The sequence below is a fragment of the Brienomyrus brachyistius genome, chromosome 20 (assembly GCF_023856365.1).
Source record: "Brienomyrus brachyistius isolate T26 chromosome 20, BBRACH_0.4, whole genome shotgun sequence".
NCBI classification, from domain to species: Eukaryota; Metazoa; Chordata; class Actinopteri; order Osteoglossiformes; family Mormyridae; genus Brienomyrus; species Brienomyrus brachyistius.
The window spans coordinates 8712532-8734182 of NC_064552.1; the positions used below are offsets into that span (position 1 = coordinate 8712532).

General features: G+C 42.1%; 3 protein-coding genes across 5 annotated transcripts in view; all 3 read left to right on the plus strand.

Annotated features, from left to right (window-relative positions):
• Positions 1 to 1209: 1209 nt before the first annotated feature.
• Positions 1210 to 10186, plus strand: tbata (thymus, brain and testes associated). Of its 3 annotated transcripts, none has more exons than XM_048988224.1 (9): positions 1210 to 1350; positions 1853 to 2102; positions 3233 to 3397; positions 3539 to 3627; positions 4307 to 4477; positions 5175 to 5256; positions 6185 to 6314; positions 6946 to 6989; positions 8877 to 10186. In XM_048988224.1, exons 2-9 carry the CDS (start codon positions 1871 to 1873, stop codon positions 8930 to 8932), a joined length of 969 nt encoding a protein of 322 aa, XP_048844181.1. In that variant the 5' UTR covers positions 1210 to 1350; positions 1853 to 1870; the 3' UTR covers positions 8933 to 10186. The 3 variants fall into 3 exon arrangements, with proteins under 3 accessions (XP_048844181.1, XP_048844183.1, XP_048844184.1); XM_048988226.1 differs by having other exon boundaries at positions 1320 to 1350; positions 1817 to 2102; XM_048988227.1 differs by lacking the exon at positions 1210 to 1350 and adding an exon at positions 1397 to 1419.
• A 404-nt stretch (positions 10187 to 10590) lies between these two features.
• LOC125716013 (inorganic pyrophosphatase-like) overlaps positions 10591 to 21651 on the plus strand; it is a 156173-nt gene continuing 145112 nt past the window's right edge. The window contains exon 1 of the mRNA XM_048988223.1: positions 10591 to 10596. The gene's annotated coding sequence lies outside the window, so the exon portion shown is untranslated. The remainder of the gene's footprint in view (positions 10597 to 21651) is intronic.
• star2 (steroidogenic acute regulatory protein 2) lies at positions 17231 to 21187 on the plus strand. Its single transcript, XM_048988228.1, has 7 exons — positions 17231 to 17296; positions 17504 to 17608; positions 17759 to 17904; positions 18048 to 18206; positions 18803 to 18987; positions 19670 to 19763; positions 20728 to 21187. Exons 1-7 carry the CDS (start codon positions 17233 to 17235, stop codon positions 20830 to 20832), a joined length of 858 nt encoding a protein of 285 aa, XP_048844185.1. The 5' UTR covers positions 17231 to 17232; the 3' UTR covers positions 20833 to 21187.

Here is a 21651-nt window from a genome sequence, read left to right on the forward strand (position 1 = left end):
TAATGCCCGTTCCGTTGATTTGTTAGTTCATTTATTTATCCGTATGTCTTTTTCATTGCCCAATCTGGAGCAATTTCATTTCACCGCTGTCGTACCACTACATTCATGCGCGTGACAAATAACTTGAGATCTCGAATCTCTTTCAACAGAACCTTAATTTTGTAAGACGTTCGTGCCTCTAGAGGGCGGTATGGTGGCTTTGTGAGTAGCGCTGTGCCATCACATCGCCGCTGAGTTCAAATTCAGCCCCCTAATCTGCGTGTGTGAAGTCTGCGTGTTCTCTCCATGCTGTGGGTTTGTTTCCTTTGGACGCCGTGGTTTCCTCCAACAGTGAAAAGACATGCAGTGACGTGATTCAGCATCTCTGAATTGCCCATATTGTGTTCATACCATACAATGGTCTGGGATCCTTTTAGTGGACAGTCCCAACCTTGTGGCTTGTGCTTAGTGGAATTGGCTCCAAGCTCATTGTGACCTTGTCCTTTTTAAATGGTAACAAGATTGATGGGTGTATGTATTATAGGAAAAGGTATGAGGTGCTGTTGTAGGTTTACAGTGATTTGGACTCTCATCGTGTTTTATTTTGGTTTGGTGTTCACAACCCTATTTATATTAAATAATTTTATTCTTAATAGACCACTTTTAGACTTGTGTATATATTCATATAACCTGTGAACGACCAGAAACCGTGGCACTAGCAACACATCATCCGTCGAAACATCACTGCCAAACGGCTTTAGTCTTGTCACATACTTGAGGACGTAAAACTCTAAGCTTGGTTTAAATTCAGCGCAAATCCTGCACTAACAGGCGAAACTGTAACATGGCTTTATTATGAAGGTAAGAGTGACTGTGGGTTCAGTCACATGATGTAGTGCAGAATAATGGATACTTACGCATCTTTGGCTACAGTACTTAGACCAAAATTCTGTGCCCAGTACAATAATAATAAAAATATTATGCATGCAACACAGGAAGAACATGCAAAATCCACACAGACAGAGCAGGGGTGGGATTTGACCCCAACTGTAGAGGTGCGAAGCTACAGTGTTATGGCACTGCGCCTAAGAATGTTAATTATGCTAATAAAAAAACAACGAAAAAAACAAGAACTCCAATAATAATATCAATCATTATAATCATACCGACTATGGCTGTATGACTGCTTACGAACAAATATTCACAGTCATGATAGTCTGGGTTGCCGCCCCGGAGCACTGACCGTAGGATCCCCATTGAAAAAAGATGCTTCTCCCTGCATGCAAAGAGCTGGTATCCTAGCAACTCTAAAAACATTGGATTTGACGGATTACTGAAGGGTCTGGAGCTTATTGAAGCTTCAGGAATAAGGTAAGATTTCGGAGTACTAGCATTGGCCTAAATAATTATTTTATCATTCGAACAAGAGTCCGACATCAGGTTTGAATTCATTTTGTTAAATTACAAAAGGAAAAGTTATATCACTGAGAAAATATTTGCCTAATAAAAGTTTTGAGTACTGTGCTTGTATTCATATAGCACCCGGGGAAATCTGTAACATCAAGTAACTTCAATGCATTATTACATGTATCCTCTTCAGTATTGCTTTGCCATTTAATTGTAAAATTTTATTGTATAAATGTAGGAAGATATAGCTGTATTTTTTATTCAAAACTAAAGGCACTTGTAAGATCTTTAGCAATGTGCTTTCATTCTGCTGAGTTAAATTATTTAAATATTGTACGGAGAACTGTTATTAAAGTGGATTAATGTAAAATGGTTTTCAGAATTATGATTTAATAATAATATTTTACTCTTTTGGTCAAATTATTGAAAGCCCTTTCAGCTGACACATGTTGGCCGATATCTTAAGGACATCTTTGAGGTGAGCATGGAGGGAGCATCAAAGCGCGACACTGAAGGTCTCAGTCGGGCGGCTCGCTGTCAGGAGGCCGGAGGGAGCAGGATGGAACCAGGGAACTCGCCCTTCGAAAAAGCCATGTGCTTCCTGGCAGAGAGAGTCCGCGAGCCCCCCAGAGGCGTACATCGCTTCGGCACTCTGAGTCACCATTCATTCTTCTCCAGGCACAACCCCCACCCCCACAGAGTCACGCATTTCCAAGGTGGGCACAGGGGGCGGGCTGGTCAAGGTGCAGCCATTGTTTCAGGTTCCATTGTTGTCTATCAAAAAATATTTATAGGCTGCCATTTTGAGTGGGTCTTACAAAATATATCCTCTTTTTCTGATCCTGTGGCCTTTACGTGCTTTAAATAAAGGCTTTTTGAAACAAAATTTTATCTCTTAACCATTAGAAGCAGTAAAATTGAACCTAATTGAATGAACAGTATCAAATATAATATATACATGCATATTTGGATCATATTTAGAAACAGTTAACAGATAATGTGCAATAAGAAACACATCAACAGACTATGTACATATACAGCCAAATTAAGATGCTGATAAGTTTTAATCTTAAATTAAACCAAAAATACATATGTACCATAAACTTGAATTTGTGCTATTTAAACAATGTGATGTCATCCTGACATGACGACCTGCAGTATTTTAATATATCTAAGCAACTTTGTTGGGCTATGAATAATTCGCTGGTCTCAGGATGTTAATAAAATCTTTACAATTCTTGGTATCTCATTAAGGCAGTTTCAAAAGGAAGTAAAAAAAATGTAATAACAAATGTTAACAGACAGGAGTTTTCCATGCATCCTCCATTTTAAGGCGAGGCTGAATGGGCCTCTCTGGAGATCTTACTGTCATCTTTTACTCTTAAGCCACTTCAGTGTAGTTTTGGTCTAGTGGGCTGAAGCTTAGCCCATTACCTCTTAGTGATATTTGTTTTTAGTCACCCAACGGGATTATCAAAAGACTTCAGACAGCTTCAGTATCACGCTGGCTTCCTCCTCGGGAGGCTTGGCAATTTTGTAATTTACTGGTTAACGGACATGCGTGTCACAACAGGAATGACATAAGACCATTCGCTGGTCATATTGTATATTTCTTATTCATCAAAGATCATTGGAGCTTCAGTGTTTGTTATTCTTTTGGATGAATGAAAAAGTTGAAAAATAAACAGAAAATCGGAGACCTCTTTAGCAGCATGGCTATTATCGCAAGTGAGATAACAAGAAGGCAGGAACATACTTTAAGTGGCCGATTCCGGTGGATTGTGTGGATCACATGGGTGACTGTTGTTTGTTGCTGTATTATAATATCTTTTCATTCTTTTTCCAGGTTTGAATGGGACCCCTGTATGCATAGTTAATGATGACTTGTGGACTTCCACACCGTCGCCCCTCCACCCACTGATTAAGAGTCAGATGCCCCTAACAGTCGCAAGAGCGACCCCTGACCCCTTCCTGCGTTGCCGCCGAGACAGCTGGACCAATCACACAGCAGGTGAAACGCCCCCCCCCCCCCCCGAATGGTTCTACTTCGATTTTTACATTTCTTTTAACAAACACATCTTTAAAGGGTAATGTAAATATTTAGCTTTTCCTGCTGTTATTTCGAGTGTTGACTGAAAACCTCTCCTCACAGTTCCCCTGTCGGAAGCATGGAGGGAGGAACTGCGAGAGCTTGCAGCTAAAGTCAGAATGTCAGCGGGAGTTACGAAAGAAAAAAAGTCTGTATGTACGAGCTAGCGAGCTCTGAGCAAAGCACTGTCCCTTTTACTGCAGTTTTATACAGAGGTGGACATTTCGTGTCCAGGAAGAAAAAAATCCAAGCCAAGATGGTGTTTCAACCAACCAGTTGAGTATCTGTGACTACGAATCTTGATACTGAACTGGTTGGTTGAAATAAAATCTTGGTCTGGATTTTTACTTTCTGGACCTGAACCTGCACCTCAGGTTTTATGCATTAAAAGGCATGCAGATTGCATGTCAGCATTGAACAGAGATACTTTATAATTGTACATAATGCTACAAAAGTTGCAAAACTATTTTATGTCAAAAACCCTTTTGCTACATACTCATTTCTTTATACATGAAGCCCCCCCCCCCCCCCCAAATTCAATAACATAATTATCTTAAGCTTAACTGCTCGATCAATCATAAAATTCATCACGTATTTATGTTGCATGTGGCAGGAGATTTTCCAGTTAATATATAAAACAGCTTCATTCATGAACAAGAATTTGAATGATATATGGTTGCACATACGTGATTAAGTACATTTTGGCTTGTTCCTGTTCCAAATGAGTACTTTTTGCATGCGTGCAGTATGTAGGAATGGGAATAGCTCTGTTGTCCTGCCAGGGAGGGCAGAAAATGGCTCAACCATTTGGTGTGACTTTGCATCCTACAGCAAGTTACAGAAGGAACATCAGGCAGGATGACGCAATATTCAGCCAAGACCGGACGCATTATTCCAGCCTCGACACGGGCCTGCAGCAGACACTCGACCCAGGCTTCATCGAGACACGGACGGCCCGGGAGACACCCTCCCTCACCCGGCCTGTATGACCAGGAGCTCACGGTAACACCAGGCTTCATTTACAGCTTTAGATGAGCCTTTTATCGCATATTAACGGGCTCAACTTTTGAGACTTGGAAGCCGAATCACTGCAGCCCAAATCGCATATGTAGCTTTTAAAAATGGACTAGTTTCAGGAATACATCCATCCATTTTCCAAACCGCTTATCCTACTGGGTCACGGGGGGTCCGGAGCCTGTCCCGGAAGCAATGGGCACGAGGCAGGGAACAACCCTGGATGGGGGGCCAGCCCATCGCAGGGCACACTCACACACCATTCACTCACATCAAGAATACATATTTGTTTCAAATTATTGAACTTAGACCAAAAGGATAGTTTTCTTACTTGCGGACCTCTCAGGCAGTCATAAAAAGATGGCCGTACGAGCCTCTGTTTTTGTTTAATACTCCCAACACTAAACATTCAACCATCACAAAAGCATCACAATCACATGTCGACTTGCTCTCACATGATTGGCCAAGGTGTCTTTTTCATATCAGCGATTTCGCTAAGCCTGGTACAGCAGCAGACATCCAGAGATCGCAGTCCCTGCGAGAGGGGGATGCCGCAAGCGCATGAATCGGTTGGCTGCTCCGCAAAGTGTCATTCTTCGAAGCTCTACGCTGATCCCATGGGTCATTCATCAGATCAGGACGGTGCGGGGATTGTATGATCTAGTGACTCTGTGGTTCTTTTCAGGTGCTGGAGCTCCTGTGTCAAGTCCTCCAGACAGATTCCTTATCTCAGGTCCAGCAGTGGCTTCTGTATGCCGATCAGCGAGGTGAGAGGTCAGCTGGTATTGCTTGTAGGGGCAGTGCAGCATCGGCATACACAAACCTTCTGTACAGTTACTGTGGAGCTGAAAGATTGCTGGTAATCTTAGCTAACTGAGTCAATTTGGATCCACGGAGACAAAGGAGTTTATTAAACGAACTGAATACCCGGGGAAAAACACTAAATAAAGGGACCACTAGGGGACTGAACCACAAAGCAAGTTAACTGGGGAACTGAGTAACGTCGCCAGTAATGAGCAACAGAACAGAGCAACAAGCATGTAGTAACTAAACATGGTGATTGAGTAATGAACAGAGTGAGGACAGACCCTTAAATACACAAAGAAACCAGGACAAACAAAGGACAGGTGTAAATCATAATCAAATTCATCAGTCTCTAAAGAAGCAGGACAACGAGCAACACAAGAAACAATTAACAATCACAACACTGGAGACACTAACGACGCACTGGAAATCACTACACTAGGATAATTTACATGGAACCAAAATTCAAACAGGACCAGAAGTGCACAGGACTCATGCATCTATAAGGAGGAAACAAAATAGAAAATAACAAACACTGGGGAAAAAGAAAGCCAATAAATGCAAATAAACATGACCGGAGGGTTTAACAGCCTCTGAGCTGCACATTCAATCCACTGAGCTATGCAGCAGTCCAGGAAGCAGGGAGAACACATTATGGTCAGTGGTCCATAAGACAGGGAGGGGAGAAGTGGGCTGACCAGCGACACCTGCTGGCCAAACAGAAAGCGACGCGGAGGGCAGGGTTGGACGGCACCAACCCTGACATAGACGCATATTCAGAGTAGCTGATAGCAGCAGGTACAAAACAACACATATTTACTGTACTGTGTATACTATATGCATGGCTGGCCCAATGTATTAAACAATGACAATATTGTGTTTCATCAAAAGAGAAAGACTTTGTTATGGAGCTGATCCAGCAGGCCGTGGATGCCAGCGTGCTCGACAGCCTTGCTAAGGGGGTAGCTGAACCCCTGCCAGCACTGTCCTCCTCCACAAAGCTTCCTGGAAGAAACTATGGGTAATGGGGCTTGCGGGGGGTGGTCTGCAAAACCATTAAGGAGAAAATGTGTATGTTTGTATTGTAGTGAAGGCTTAAATTAGGTCTACAGGAAGAACTGTGTAAGTAGGTACACTACACCGTGCAAAAGTCTCAGGTAGTCAAAGAAAACGATCTTCATGTTGGTGTAAAACTATGATATTACGTCTGTAAGTGCGTTAGCTAAGCCGGTTCAACACCTCCGCTCAAATTACCGCTGCTGATATTATCCGATACAGCCATGTATTTGATTGTACCACTAGCACACCCCATACGGCCAATCAATACCTCGTCGATTTTTGATGGCTGAGGTGCCCCTGGGGAGTGGTCTTCATCTAGCCATCCAGCCTTTTCGGAGAACAGAAGAAATTCTTGTTAGTATTTATTGCGATACTCTTTCTTGCCGAATCTTCTAATGTTAAATTAGAATTTTTTTCTAGGCAGAAATACACCTACTGCCCAGATAAATAGATTTAAACATTTCTTTTGACTGCCAAAGACTTTTGCACAGTACTGTAGCTGTATAACCGTAACAGCATATTTAGCTCCGTTTAGACGCTGAAATGAATCTGGAATGAAATAATGAGATGACATTATATACTTTCTTTCTTAGTTTTGACAAAGCTACAGATATAATCAAAGAAGAGGACAGGCCAGGTAATTAAGGAGCTGACTTCAAATCTGAAACCTGTTTCCATTATGATCATGCTCAGAGTGGGGAAAAGCCGTCTTCCAGAGCCTGGTACTGCAGTGTATATTCTTTAGTCCCAGTAAAACTACTTTAACAGGTAAAAAGCTTGTTTTGACGTGACTTCAGGTCCGACCCAGTACTTCAGCCCCGTTTCTCATGGTAGTGATGCATTTAAACACCGTTCTCACTAACTCTGTCCTTGACACAACAAATGGATAAGACAAATAAGGGTGAAACAGATAAGGAACCTTTATATATTTAGCAAAAACAATGGTTGTTACTGCAGTAGTTCTTAGGGTATAAATGCAGAATAGCGACAGTCAGAAAGTCTTTACTGACAGAAATTGACTCAAAGTCATGTGCCAACAAAAATGTGCTTTATTTTGGGTTATATTGTACCATATATATGTACTGTATGTACTCTATAATATAGCAACATGGATAGTAATACGTTGGATACAATAAGCATGTATATGTAAGTAGAAAATGACTCAGGAGGAAGATGCTATAATGAGACAATACAAAAGTTTGGTCTCTTGAATAAAGAGACGTTAAAAAACATAACAAGGACGTTGGCAATAAATGCTGTGAATTGGAATGAGTATCTAGTTAAAAAGGGGCCATGGCTATGTTTAACTTATGCTTTTTACCTTGTCTGAATAGCTACAATCAAAATCTAAAATGCGAAAAAAGGTCTGAACTAACATTTATCCCCCGTCTACCAGACACTGCTGTTTGAGGCCGTTTCGAGACTTAAAGCGATGATATAAGCAATGACATGAGGAAGACCTTATAGGGGTAACCATGACTGCAGAGGAGCGTGTGGTTAGTAATACAAGCACTTACAGCATGAGGCATAAGGCATTAGGTTCAGTTATGTAACCTTAGGTGTAAAACCCTATGGCGTAGCTGAGGTTATTTGTTGCTGTGCATGTTTGGACAGAAGGACGAACAGTGTCAGATCTGTGTAGCGCGGTTCGTACACAAAGGGCTGTGATTAGCCCTTCCTGTGAGAAGGACGTAAACTAGCAAATGGACAGCAAAGTGTAGCCGATTTTGTGGCCAAGGGTGTCGGTCGAGAATTTGATATTGAGGGGACATAACTTAATAATTTAAGTGCAATGGTGTATTTATTGGGGGAAGGGGGTGTGAATGAAGTTAAATTATATATTGAGGGGCAAACATTACCAGATTTTGTGCCCCATAGAGCTTCTAAAGTGTGATGCCAGCGTCCACATAGAGGAATTTACTCTCTCTGTAGAGGCTGTTATAATGATATTCACCCTCGAGTCAGTGATTTTAAGACCCATCCATTTACTCTCTGTAGAGTCTGTTATAATGATATTCACCCTGGAGTCAGTGATTTTAAGTCCCATCCATTTACTCTCCGTAGAGTCTGTTATCATGATATTCACCCTCGAGTCAGTGATTTTAAGTCCCATCCATTTACTCTCCGTAGAGTCTGTTATCATGATATTCACCCTCGAGTCAGTGATTTTAAGTCCCATCCATTTACTCTCCGTAGAGTCTGTTATCATGATATTCACCCTCGAGTCAGTGATTTTAAGTCCCATCCATTAACTCTCCGTAGAGTCTGTTATCATGATATTCACCCTCGAGTCAGTGATTTTAAGTCCCATCCATTTCGAGCCCCCATCTCTCCGCCTCACATTTCCACTGGTCGCCATGTCTTCAGTGAGGATTCAGGGCCGATCCTGTTCCCTCAAGTTTCATGCATAGCTCTGGGTGGAGATGTACTGCAGCCCAGTGTGGTTCGGCGTCACACTCGTGACCAAATAAGAAAGGCGTTTTGTTTTCTGACTTTGAACTCCATTTTTTTTTTTTTTTTTTAGAATTGATTGGGACGGCGGAGGTGCTCCAGGTGAACACAGAGGAAGGTTTACAGTAACAGTATCATGAATATATTTGCTAACGCGCATGTTTACCAGCCTCATTGGTGTCTGTTTATCATTTTTATCCAGGAATATAAATGAGCTTGAAAAGTGGGTCAGATTAGGATGCAATATTTGAATGTGTTGTGATTATTCTTCAAACAACTATGAAAAGATGTAGGTAATAATTAAGCAGTAATATATTATGTACTGATCATCCAACAACTTTCCTTTAATACAGTTTTAATTTCCCTGTTAATGGAATATTTACAATGCATAAATTGTAACCCTTCCCTCTGGACAAAAGCATGAAAAGATTAATAAAAATGAAAATGAATAAATGTAAAAGGTAGATAATACAACACATGTATTATAGATTTGCTTTAGTTAAGCCCATAAATATGTGGCACTTGGGGTTTTGTGTGTTTATACGCTGTTTATATTCATGCGGATAGAAATTCAGTTGTTTGGAAAGCAGATTATACATACGCTGAAAAAATATCTCCTGAAAAGTGTTCAATAAACAGGATGATACTCATTAGAATCACTGTCAGAACTTACGGTATACATCTTAAAGTTCGGAGTTATCGCCTCATATGTGTTTTTTTCCATGTCTATGTGACCCATCTTCTCATTCTCCAGTTGAAAAGAAAGATTTCTTTATTTCTTTCGCCTGAGATTTGAGCCGTCAGAGACTGTCCCGTGCCATGATTACTGCTCCTTTGTACCTCAGATGATTGATCAGAAGGATTCGGGGGCCGCAAAGCGCTCCAGGCTCTCAGCCTCAAAGACGGTTCCGCCTCAGACATCTCCTCACTTAGATTCGGAATTCTTTTGTGTGCAGAGAGGCCAGTAATTTGTGCTTCTCAGATTGATTTAATGTCGGCTATTTTCATACACATCAGTAGTTTAATGTCAAGCTAATGTCATTATTCTTATAATGATCACATTCTGATTATACACACTATACAACACTTTATACAGTGGATTCAGCAGGTATTCAGTGCATCCCATTTCCATCGATCATTTCTGAAATGTTTTTTGATTGCCACCTATGTTTAATGTATTTACCTGGACAAGATTTGGAAAGACATACAACAGTCTTTATAAATGTCCCACAGATCAAGATGTATATCAGAGCAAAAACCAAGCCGGGGAGTCGAAGCAATTGCCCGCAGAGCTTAGATACAAGATTATGTTGCGACACAGATCCGAGGAAGACTGGAAATCTAAATTTTTTTTCCCTCAGCATTAAAATAGTCCAGATGCACAGTGAGCTCCATAATTTTTAAATTGAAGATGTTCGGAGCCTACTAAGACCATTCCTAGATCTTGCTGCCCAGCCAAAATGTGCAATTGGGTAAGAAAGGCCTTGGTAAGAGTGGTGACCAAGAACCTGGCGGTCACTCTGGCTGAGCTCCAGAGATGATGTGTGGAGGTGGGAGAAACTTCCAGAAGGACAACCGACACTGCAGCATGCCGCTGAACTGGGCTTAGCAAAAATTGAGCACAAAAAAAATTCTCTGGTCTGATGAAACCAAGATGGAACTGTTTGGCCTCTAAGCATCTCTGTTTGGTTCTAGGCATCATCAGGAAATCAGGCACCGCTCATTAGCTGTGTAATACCATCCCAGTGGTGAAGCATGGTAGTGAGAGTGTCATGCTGTGGGGGTGTTTTTCAGTGGCAGGGACTAGGAGACAAGTCAGGGTCCAGGGATAGTTGAACAGAACAAAGTACGGAGATATCCTTAATGAAAACCTGCTTCAGAATGCTCTGGTCCTCAGACTGGACTGAAGGTTCACCCTCCAACAGGTCAAGCACAAACCAAAGACAATGCAGGAGTGACTTAATGATGACTCTGTGAATGTCCTAGTGCGGCCCAGCCAGATTCCAGACTTGAACCCAACCGATCATCTACGGAGAGACCTGAAACTAGCAGTCCACTGACGGTCCCCATCCAAAATGACAGAGCTTGAGAGGATCTGCAGAAAATGGCAGAAAATCCCCAAATCCAGGTGCGCAAAGTTTGTCACATCATACCCAGGAAGACCCAAGGATGTAATCACTGCAAAAGGTGCTTAAGCTAAGTGCTGAGTGAAGGGCTCTAAATACTTGCGGCATTTCAGTATTTTGTTGATAATAAAACTGCAAATATTTCTAAAATCCTGTTTTAGCTTTGCCATTATGGAGGACTGAGTGTAGACTGACGATGTAAAAAATAAAATTAGAAAAATGTGAAGGGTCTGAATTCTTAATAATCTATATCTATCTTGCTTTATTTTTCAGTATCAGGCAGAGAAATCAGTAAAACCAAAGCTCTGAATGTGTGAAACTGTAGAATATTCACTACATGTTGATCTTAAGAATTACGCATTATCAGCACAAACAATATAGCATTCACATATCTACAGCGTATTTACATCATATAAATAGTTATTACCCTTTTTTCATAGCCGGGATAGTGAGAGTGGCATGCAGGTGCCCTGGACGTGCATGAAAGCAAATGTATCCCGTGTCTTCAATGAGAAGTTTGGTCAGCAGGTGAAGTTCAGCATTCACGTCACTGGCCCTCTGACAAGGACACCTGTTAGCTGGTTCTGATATCGGGCACAGTGTCCACTGGCAGCGGTTCAGCTTTGCCCATAGCTCATAAATAGCCGCTGAAAGCAGGGGGCCAGCACTCTGAGGAGGGGGCTGTTTTATTAGTTTAGTGTCATCTAACATGCCTGGCAGATCAAGCGAGTTAAGGATACTGAGGTAACTCAGCTTCATCAGAAACACTGTTATTCCCGGCTTCCTGAAATCAGATTCCCTGATCACTTCTCCAGTATTGCTTCCTTATGCACCTTTCACTAATTTTGAACAGGTTTTCTCCCTCACTAGATACCTGCTGTTAGTGTATAAGTCATTAAATGGCTTAGCTCCAAAATACATAGTAGAGATGTTAGCTGCATATAAACCCAATAGACCAGCGTTTCCCAACCCAGTCTTCGGGGACCTACAGACAGTCCTCGTTTTTGCTGAGCAGCTTGGAGGAAGCAAAAATGCGGACTGTCCGGCAGGGAACTGGAAGGTAGCAAAAACGTTCCTGGGAGGTTCCTGAGGAAAGGGTTGGGAAACATTGCAATAGACCTCATAGATCCTTAGGGGCCGGAGAGCTGCTTGTATCCAGAGCTAGATCTAAACAGAATAAAACAACATTTAGTCACTATGCTACACAAAGATATACATCCCACAGATGCTCGATCAGATTGAGATCTGGGGAATTTGGAGGCCAAGTCAACACCTTGAACTCTTTCTCATGTTCCTCAAACGATTCATGAACAATTTTTGCAGTGTGGCAGGGCACATTATCCTGCTGAAAGAGGTCACTGTCATTGGAGATTACTGTTGCCTTGAAGGGGTGTACTTGGTCTGCAACAATCTTTTAGGTAAGTGTTACCTGTCAAAGTACCATCAACATGAATGCTAGGACCCAAGGTTTCGCAGTAGAATACTGCACAGAGCATTACACTGCCGCTGCCGGCTTGCTTTCATCCTATATAGTGCATCCTGGTGCCCTATCTTCCTCAGGTAAACAAGGTAGATGCACCTGATTGTCTACATGATGTAACAGAAAATGTGACTCATCAGACCTTCTTGCAGTGCTTCATCACATGCCCATTGCAGGCACTTTCGGTGGTAGACGGGGGTCAGCATGGACAGCATGGGGGGACGCAGCCCCATACACAGCAAGCTGTGATGCACTCTGTGGTCTGACACCTGTCTAACATGGCCATCATGAACTTTTTTAGCAATTTGTCCCACGGTGGGTCTCCTGTGAGATCAGATCAGATGTCACTAGCCTTCGCTCCCCACACTCTAATTTTAGGTACCTTGCACAAAATGGCACAAAGGATAAACATGCTGTCAAACTGCTCAGTCTGTTTCTGGCCAAACTGCACCTCTAATACCCAGGCTTAAGTCACATGGCAACCGTGAGTAAATGAATGCAATAATCCTCAAGCAAAACAGCCCCGTGACAGTAAGAGTCCCCAGTTGCTATGTCATTAGGTCCTTTTTGTTTCTTGTGTAACAGTCAGACATCAGGGACAAAATCACCCAGTTAAGTTGACTTGTTGCTACATGTCAAGGTATTCTTGTGATTTGCCTAACAAGTTTTTCTTTGTAGTTGACTTGTGTTGGGGTTGGTATCCTGCCCAGGGTGTATCTTGTCTTATAATCAGATCACCACTCTCCTAACTGGAAAATGGTCATGGAAAAATTGATCAACATAAACTCAGCTGAGATTAGCCCCTGAGATAATCATGAGTATGTAGACATTTCACAAAAAACAGAGTGAGGGAACAGAGTAATCTGGTATTCTAATATATTATACACATAGTAAAGCATTTTTATGAGGCTTTAATCAGTAAATACATCCTCCCATTCATCCACCTGTCACTTACTCTACATTGAACATCATCTGTGTTCGAGTACAGATTCTGCAAATTCTATTACAGTAATTAGGATTAAGAGTTATTAGTCATTGCATGGAAATTGTAAAAATCAAACAAAGAATCATCTCTCTCAGAAGTTTTAGTGGTACACTATAGGATAGGAGGGATGCTTAACCACAAGCGAAAGATCACTATGGTAACACTTTCCATGAATGTCATGTCTATAAGAATCTATGAATACATTCATAACACATTGTAATGCATTCACAAAGCATTATAAACATGGCTATAAATATTTATAAAAAGGCGTAGCATTATAGCCATGCTTATTATACATTATGAATGCTTTATGAAGCTTTCATCTATATTGCACTACAAATGCCTTAATAATGCAGTACAAAGCATCCTTCATACCAACCATTATAATGCATTATGAAGGTATCTATAATGCATTATAGATTATATCTTTAAAAAAAACTCTATGTGGTACCATATTGGTCATCTAAGGTAAAGCTGTGATCCACATTTGTGATCAATCTTAACTATTTCAGTACAGGAGGTCTCAAAATATCCGGAGTCCAGTATTACAATATGCTGTATTTTAATGGGGATTATTGTCTGTACAATATGCAATAAGAAGAAACACATTCCTTAAACTCCCTAAATACAAACATTAATACAAATCATTCTGCAAATATTGCTTCCAGAAATATAACACATGGCCTTTCTCTCATATCTGCACTTTTTTCTCTTGTATACATTTTAATATTGAGCATCCGAAGAAGTGTCCTTAATGAAGGTCATTTCTTGGGAGGGGGAGATTGAAGGTCAAAGTTCTACATTCCTTGCATTTCACTCAAGCTGCCCATCACCCACTGACCAAGCTGCAAGAAATTTATTTTACGGCAACTACTGAACGTTCAGGCCACAGAAAAACACGGCAAAGTGAAACTAGGGCTTTTAACCCGTGATTAAGTAAAAATATTTCATGACAAAATTGGCCATGCAGGGGGGTTCAGTCACATGGTCTTGATTAAATTGTATTTTAGTCTGATATAGGCAGTAGATGTACCTTTATGTGAGTGAAACTACACAGAACAGTGTAAGGGGATGGCATTCATGCGTAACCCATGACAACTCAAACCCTACCTTTAACTAGCATTTGAAAAACACATGTATGGCTAAGGTAGTTGAATGATTCCTTTGTTTGTTCATGCTCTCTTGCTGATGTCGTTATAATTATGATTGGTGATATATTCAAACAGTTTATCTCTTATTAATGTTGTTACATTGTAGCTACATTTATTTTCCAAAAAATTATGGTTTTCTGATCTCCAGAACAGGGCTGTAGAGAGGTTTATACTTATTTGTGGGATACTTATTCGCAGGCATTCATGCGCTAATCGTTGCTGTATGTGGCCAGATCTAGGACAGAACTTCTGCAATTTAAAAGGGTTGCTATAGCTACCAATAGCACAGGCAATTGCAGCGTTTCTACAAAACCACAAAACCACTACTGCCATGTGGCCCCATGAACCACAGAATGGCAATCCTTATGAAATCCCTTGGATTTTGGGACTGTGAACTAACCTAGTTGAGTGTTTAGACTTTCCACGCAGTGCAATAATGCTGAAGGCCCCCCGCGTTGTTTTGAAGACGTCGATCGCTTAGACTTGCAAGAGTTAAACGTGGCACGATTCATTTGTGACCCGAGCCGAAGCAGAATCATCACAAGCCAGTCTCCTATCTCCTAGTTAAGTCCTCCTATCAGTTTGAGCTCTTTAATTTTCAGAGTTTCTTATTGTTTGGCTATAGTAATACAGATTGGCGACAGCAAGACAAGATTTTTGTTAGCATTGTCAGTCATTCTCATTAGCTACAATTAGTTCAGTCCTGGTGACTGTGTAGATGGGATTCTTCCAGAATGAATCTTTTGGCCTGGTCTTTGGTGTGATAATTGAGACCCTCCACTTCTATGCTGTTTTTACTCATATAGTAATACAAGGCAGCATGCTGGTATCACACCACCAGGGCTGCCGGTTCGAATCGAGCAATCGCTCTATGTGTGGAGTTTGCACGTCCTCCCAATGTCATGTGGGTCTCCTCTCGCAGTGCAGTTCGGCTAATCAGTGTCTCTAAATTGCCCGCTGAGTGTGAGTACATAACCCGGCGTGGGCTGGCATCCCATCTGGGGCGCGGAACAGCCTTGCGCTCTCTGCTGCCTGGGATAAGCTGCAGAGAGCCCATGACTCTGACAGGACTGAGTGGTCAGAAGATAGATGGAAAATAAAATGCAGAAATACACCCCTTAGTTCATGCAGTTATGAGCCTTTGGTTGACTGTTAACAAAGGTCTTTGTGAAGTACAGGAAGAGTAAGAAGTATATAAGTGTATAAGTGAATTGAACAAAATATAAAATAGTTCGAAGATAAAAATTACTATACGTAATAGATAGATTAATAATTGGTTGTTAAATAAAGATGATATAATCAATAAAGAGCAGAGAATGTAAGGCATATTTATAGACATTTCTAGATGTCACTAGTGAGCTGCGATATGAACAGCATACAGGCATAATTGAGCACAAGCAGATCTCTCCGGCTATTTTCCATAATCACTTATCCAATGTCGGGAAAACACTGGTGCTGTGAGGCCAAAGAGCTACCCACTGATCCATGGCAGTGCCCCGAAAAAGAGAAAATTATATGTTTCCCTTCTGAATATATATATATAAAACATTTTGTATATGTGTGGTTCTCACGTGGGTCTGGATGAGAGTTATTACTAGGATGTTCTATCAGGTTTCTGACAGCTGACTATTTATGGAGGCACCGATTCCAAAGCTCCGTGGGGGAGACCTGCTCACAGCTGAGAAGACAGGATGGGGCTCCATATCTGAAGGCCTCAATCCCTTCCAGGCCTCAGTTTGCAAAAGGGGCTCTAATCTTCAGCCGCCTGGAAAAACGTGACGTGCATTTGTCTGAAGCCGCCGGTTTGCAAAGACATAATTGACTATAACCTTTCCAAATTGTCTGGGCCAGATAAGCACTTACGTTCAATGGTGGGATTTTTTTTTTTCAGACTGAGATTCATTCCCCTTTTTTTATTTTCAAAACAGATTATTCAGCACATTCTCTTCACTTACAACGGGAATGTGGCTGCTCTTTTTCGTGGCTTACTTCCAGAATATGTCATCTAAATGCATTCGTGTAACATAGTAAAATGCTTGGTATGATTTCTACCTGAGTGAGATACTGGTGTTTTAAGGTTCATTCCCTTTTCTAGTCGGGGTTCTCAACCATGATCGCGACCTGCACATCCTGGGAAGAATAGATTCCCGCATCAATGACCCATGACCCCAGGTAAACCAAAACCAAGGAACCAATAAAACACTTGCCAGGAAGTGATGTCACTCTCACCATGAGCTCATGTTTCTTATATAAATGCAGTCAACAGCATTTAAGGACGTGGTCCCAAATAATGCCAAGTCTAAGGTAAGACTCCGCTGTATTGAGAGTAGTTCATATCAAACCCCAGTCTCACTCCAGCCATGAATAGACTGGCCTGTTGAAATACGCAGCATATAAAGGGCTCAGCTGGGGAAAACAAGCAATTGGAAGGATCTGTGCCTCTTAATTGGAGGCTTTCATTCTGTTTGCCAAACGTCTGGTTGACTGGTGCAGCATCCAGGACGCTCACCTTATTTCTGCAGCGTTTCCTGTCACGCCTGCTCTGAACCTTTCCAATGACCCTGAATGCAGGATTCAGTTAAATCCTATCTTAGACCCTGCTTCTTATCTCTCATGCCTGTCCTTCAGAAGTACTATAAAGGCTGGGGCTGACGCGCCCCAGCCCTGCGCCCTCCGTAACGGACAGCATGCTGCCAGCGGTGGTGAAGCTCTGCTGCGGAATCTCTTACTCACACGTACGGAGCGCCACAGGTGCGGATGGCGGGAGCCGCAGCGCTAAGAGACGTCACGCTATTTAATGCTGAAGAAAAGCTCGATTTAGCCAGAGTATATTGCATTATTTGATTAGTCAACTCATTTCTTTGTATTACTTTTCTGTATGCCGTTGTTGAGATTTCACGGAAAAAGGAAGGTCGATGGTGGAAATGTTGCAGAAACGCTATGTTCTTTTTAACGCAGGACTGAAACGTGCAGCTATGGCCGCTATTGGACAAGAGTTAGCTCACCTGAAAAAGGACAGTCACCTCACCTTACCGGGTTGGACGAGAATCACGCGGCACGTTGGTGAGTCCTGTACAACCATGCCAGCTACGGCCTGCTGACTCAGGGACACCGTACCCGTAAAAATGCGATGACAATGCTCAATGCTTAATTCATTTTTGTTCTGCTATCATGTCAACATTTAATGGCTAAAAATTCATGGCTGCCTTACAGAAAACAGAAGCGAGGGTGCAATGCCAAAGGGATCAATTGCTTTGAAAGAGGAAGAATCAGCCTATGAGAAACAAGGCCGAGATGCGCTGGAAAAGGCCTTGGAGATTGTTGAGAACAAGACTGGGTGGAAAATCGAAATTTCAGAGGTACAGATTAAAGTATAATTTCTATGCGCCCGCTGTTAATTGAATACTCCTCAAGGGCTTGTCTTTCAGACTATTTCCTTCACTCAATGTGACCTCCTGTCTCTTGATCTGTCATGCTATGTGCTTTTTGTATGACTCTTCAGGAAAATGGGGACGTTATCTACAGCAAAACACTACCGGGGGCAAGAAAGGTGTTCAGACTGGAAGCTGTTTTAGACGCCTCCCCTGAAGAACTCCATCACCACTTGTTTATCAATGTGACAGAAATGAAGTTATGGAACCCTAACATCCAGCACATTGAGGTAAGCTGCCATTACTCTCTTATAGTTAGGCTGATGATACATAGGGCAATTTTTTTTAGCAATGCTTCCAGGCAATGTTGCTGACCAATGTTGATCAGGCAGATTCCCATTGATACTGGGCTACAAATTTCTATTTGAAAAACTTTGATTGGCATTGGGCAACTTTTCATAATCATACAAATCTGGATGAGTTGCCCTCTGTCTCAGGTGGTTGGCTTTTACCTGGCAACATTGCTCAAAAAGTTGCTCTGTGATTCATCACCTTAAGGCCCTAGACAGAATAACCATTTACTGCTTTTCGTGAAGCAGAAAAATGCCTTTATTGCAAGGCTGAATCTTTAGGGAAGGACATGGGATTGTGTAACAAAAGGTGCCTGTTATAACCATTAGTGAGCTACTCGATATGGGCTGTTTTTGTGAAAATTCTCATGACACTGGTGTCTGGTTAGTAGCCTGTTTTGAAATTGTACGTATCATTTAAAGTGTTTAAGTAGTTTCCATGAGGATATTTCGTCTTGTAGCCTTTCTCTACCATGGATGCAATCTCTGCTTTGCATATGCTCAGCTTTCGGTCACACGTTCGATGTGTTTTGTAGGTGCTGAAGCGTGTCAGCAAGGATACCATGGTAACTCACGAGGTTTCAGCCGAGGCCGCAGGCAACCTGATTGGCCAGCGGGATTTCCTGAGTGTCAGACACTGCAGTAAGCAGAAGTCTTGCATTTACTTAGCTGGAATTGCCACACACCTAGAATCCTACCCTCCACAAAAGGGCTTCGTAAGGTAGGTTAGGGGGGGGCTTAATGTTTATTATCATTTCTATTGTGATTCGGTTTTAGCCAAGCTGAGTGAAACCAGCATCCTTCTAGTGAAAAGCGCTCTCCATACCGCCTTGAAGAATTCCATATGTCACAAATTACATTATAAAATTCGGAGTAGAAATACATACTGCCTGATTAGCTGTAGGGCATGCAAATGCTAACCCAATTACTCGGATGAATAAAAGATATGCAGTTTTCTTGCTAATAAAGATACTCAAACGGTGAACATACTGTAAATTTATTTGTTAGCAAAGAATATTGAGTGCATTTTTAGTAAATGTTGAGTAACATGCAAATGTAGAACATCTCAGCGTGCGCAAAACCTTTTGGCAGGTAGTGTAGATACTGTACAATGTGGTATGTTGCTGTCAAGGGCAGAACAATGGCTGAGTGGTTAGATCTGTCTCGGTCTGAGTTCTGACTCTGGGCCGGTGTGTCTTTGATTGAGAACTGGTTCCTGAAAGTGCCCTGCAGTGGGACTTCCAGCAGACATTCCACATCAACATGGCCTTAGCCAAAGTACCAGTTACTGAAATGAGTTGGACAGAACTGATATAGGCCCATTACAAGAAAAATCTGAACAGCTTTGCATGTGGACCAGTCTCTGAATGACCCACTCACACAAACTGTGCTCCTTTGAGCAGAGCCCAAGATGGACCTACCTGCATAATTATACAGCCGACTGAAGACAGCACGGGCCGCAGCCGATTCACTTGGCTTCTCAACATGGACCTGAAGGTAACTGATGACATCATACACAAATGGTGCAGGAGCATTTAAGCTAAGTGTCAGCTTCAGAAAGTGCGAGTAAATCTTTATTTAACCGCATGGAAATGTGCCGCAGAAAATAAGTCACGGAAATTGCGCTCGTTACTCCCAAATCTTCATGCCCACACGTCGGATTGGTCTCCTTCCTGCTCTGTTTTGAAGGGTTTCTTGCGCTGTTCTTACATCCTCATGGCCATTAGCAGAGACAGCGTGAGTCTCAGCCAGTAATCACACTCAGCCCATGAGCTACCAGCCACACTGTAGTTCAGCTTCCCTGATATTACTCCTCCAGAGAGGTGTTTAACATTCACCTCAGCATCAGGAATCACGGCAGGAGCCTGCATTAGTGTTATGCCGTATCGCAGAGCCGTGCAGACACTGTGTATGTGCTCAAAGGTTAAAAAACATTCGGTATCTTTAAAGCTCATGCACAAGTGAGAACGTGTCTGTTGTATCGTATGCTTTTCTGCAAATATGAGCTTTGGAGCAAAGGTCATTATTATATATTAAATGTCATTACTATTATTTAACTCTTTTATACAGCTTGTTGTTTTTCTGAACTCAGCTGACCACAGGTACAAAACAGGAAAAAGCTAAATAATCTCCCTATATTGCATGCATGTGTGGACACAAAATGTAACACATCTGCTTTGATTCTGCCAATACTGAAAGGAACTATTACGAATGTTATGGTAACCATGGTGATGTTTCTGGTACATACACTGAGTGTAGCACTCCATGAGCAGGCGAGTTGTTATCTGTAAGTGCGTACGTGTGCTTCAGTGCGTATGCAGGGACACTGTCATCTTCTCCGAGGCTTCCGGAGAAGCTGAGTGTTTGTTCTGGTCCCATGTTCTGCAGCATCATCAGAGCGGCTAGCCGGTTGGGGGGGGCATTCTTTGTTCTATTTCAATCTCTTGCCTTCACTTTCCAGGGTTGGTTGCCGAAGTCCATTGTCTATCAAGCTCTGCCGCGAGCCCAAGCGGACTTCACCCGGCACCTACGGAGACGCCTGTCCGACAGGACGCCAACTGCCTAGTGCTGAGTCAACCCCAGAAGCAAATGAGTCACTCTGTCTCTGAAATAGCCACCCTCCGACTCCCCCCGGTGCCTCGAGCAGAGCAAAAACGTCACCGGCTGGAGCACCGGCTTCAACCCTAAAGAGGACCTAAGATGCTCTCCAGATTTCTGCAGGCATAACTAACTAGACAAACAGACAATTTGTATTCATTATAGGAACTCAATGCCACACAGCCTCGTAACCTGATGAGTTAAATTGATATTAAGAAATAAACTACTTTTAATAACCATACTCACATCCTATTCAAAATGAGGGCTAATATATGTTATAACTGTTATTATAATGCTTTAATAAATTATTGTTTGGTACTGGAGACATTAATTGCCCAAATATAATTTGTTCTGTGGTTCAGGATTTTGTCTTTTCAATTGTTTGGGGGTGCATTTGTGGTGGGTTAGTGGAACAATGGTATAATTGTGCATTTAACATATTTCATTGAGGCAATTTTTGAATAAGTAGGGCTTTAATGAATTCGTTGATATAATTGTTGCTCTTCATGAAATATGTGCATGGACTGAGCAGTGGGATCTGAACCACTGAAGCAGAATCAGACCTGATTGTTAACCAGGCAGTTGCATGGTCACGGTCACATGGGACCCAAGCAGACTACAATGTCTGGGACAGTGTCCTTAGTGTTTCTATTTAGAGCATTGTTTCCCAGTCCGGTCCTCGGGGACCCACAGTCGGCCCACATTTTTGCTCCCTCCGAGTTCCCTGCCAGACAGTCCACATTTTTGCACCCTTCCAGCTCCCTTCTGGGAAGGAGAAAAAACACGT

Bases quoted from the DNA above. Each gene is read 5' to 3' on its own strand.
- star2 (XM_048988228.1), top strand. From the start codon at position 17,233: ATGCTGCCAGCGGTGGTGAAGCTCTGCTGCGGAATCTCTTACTCACAC. The intron at 18,988-19,669 runs GTAGGTTAGGGG...TCCTTTGAGCAG, and splicing joins CCACAAAAGGGCTTCGTAAG to AGCCCAAGATGGACCTACCT. The intron at 19,764-20,727 runs GTAACTGATGAC...TTCACTTTCCAG, and splicing joins TTCTCAACATGGACCTGAAG to GGTTGGTTGCCGAAGTCCAT.
- tbata (XM_048988224.1), top strand. From the start codon at position 1,871: ATGGAGGGAGCATCAAAGCGCGACACTGAAGGTCTCAGTCGGGCGGCT. The intron at 2,103-3,232 runs GTGGGCACAGGG...TTCTTTTTCCAG, and splicing joins CAGAGTCACGCATTTCCAAG to GTTTGAATGGGACCCCTGTA. The intron at 5,257-6,184 runs GTGAGAGGTCAG...TTTCATCAAAAG, and splicing joins TCTGTATGCCGATCAGCGAG to AGAAAGACTTTGTTATGGAG.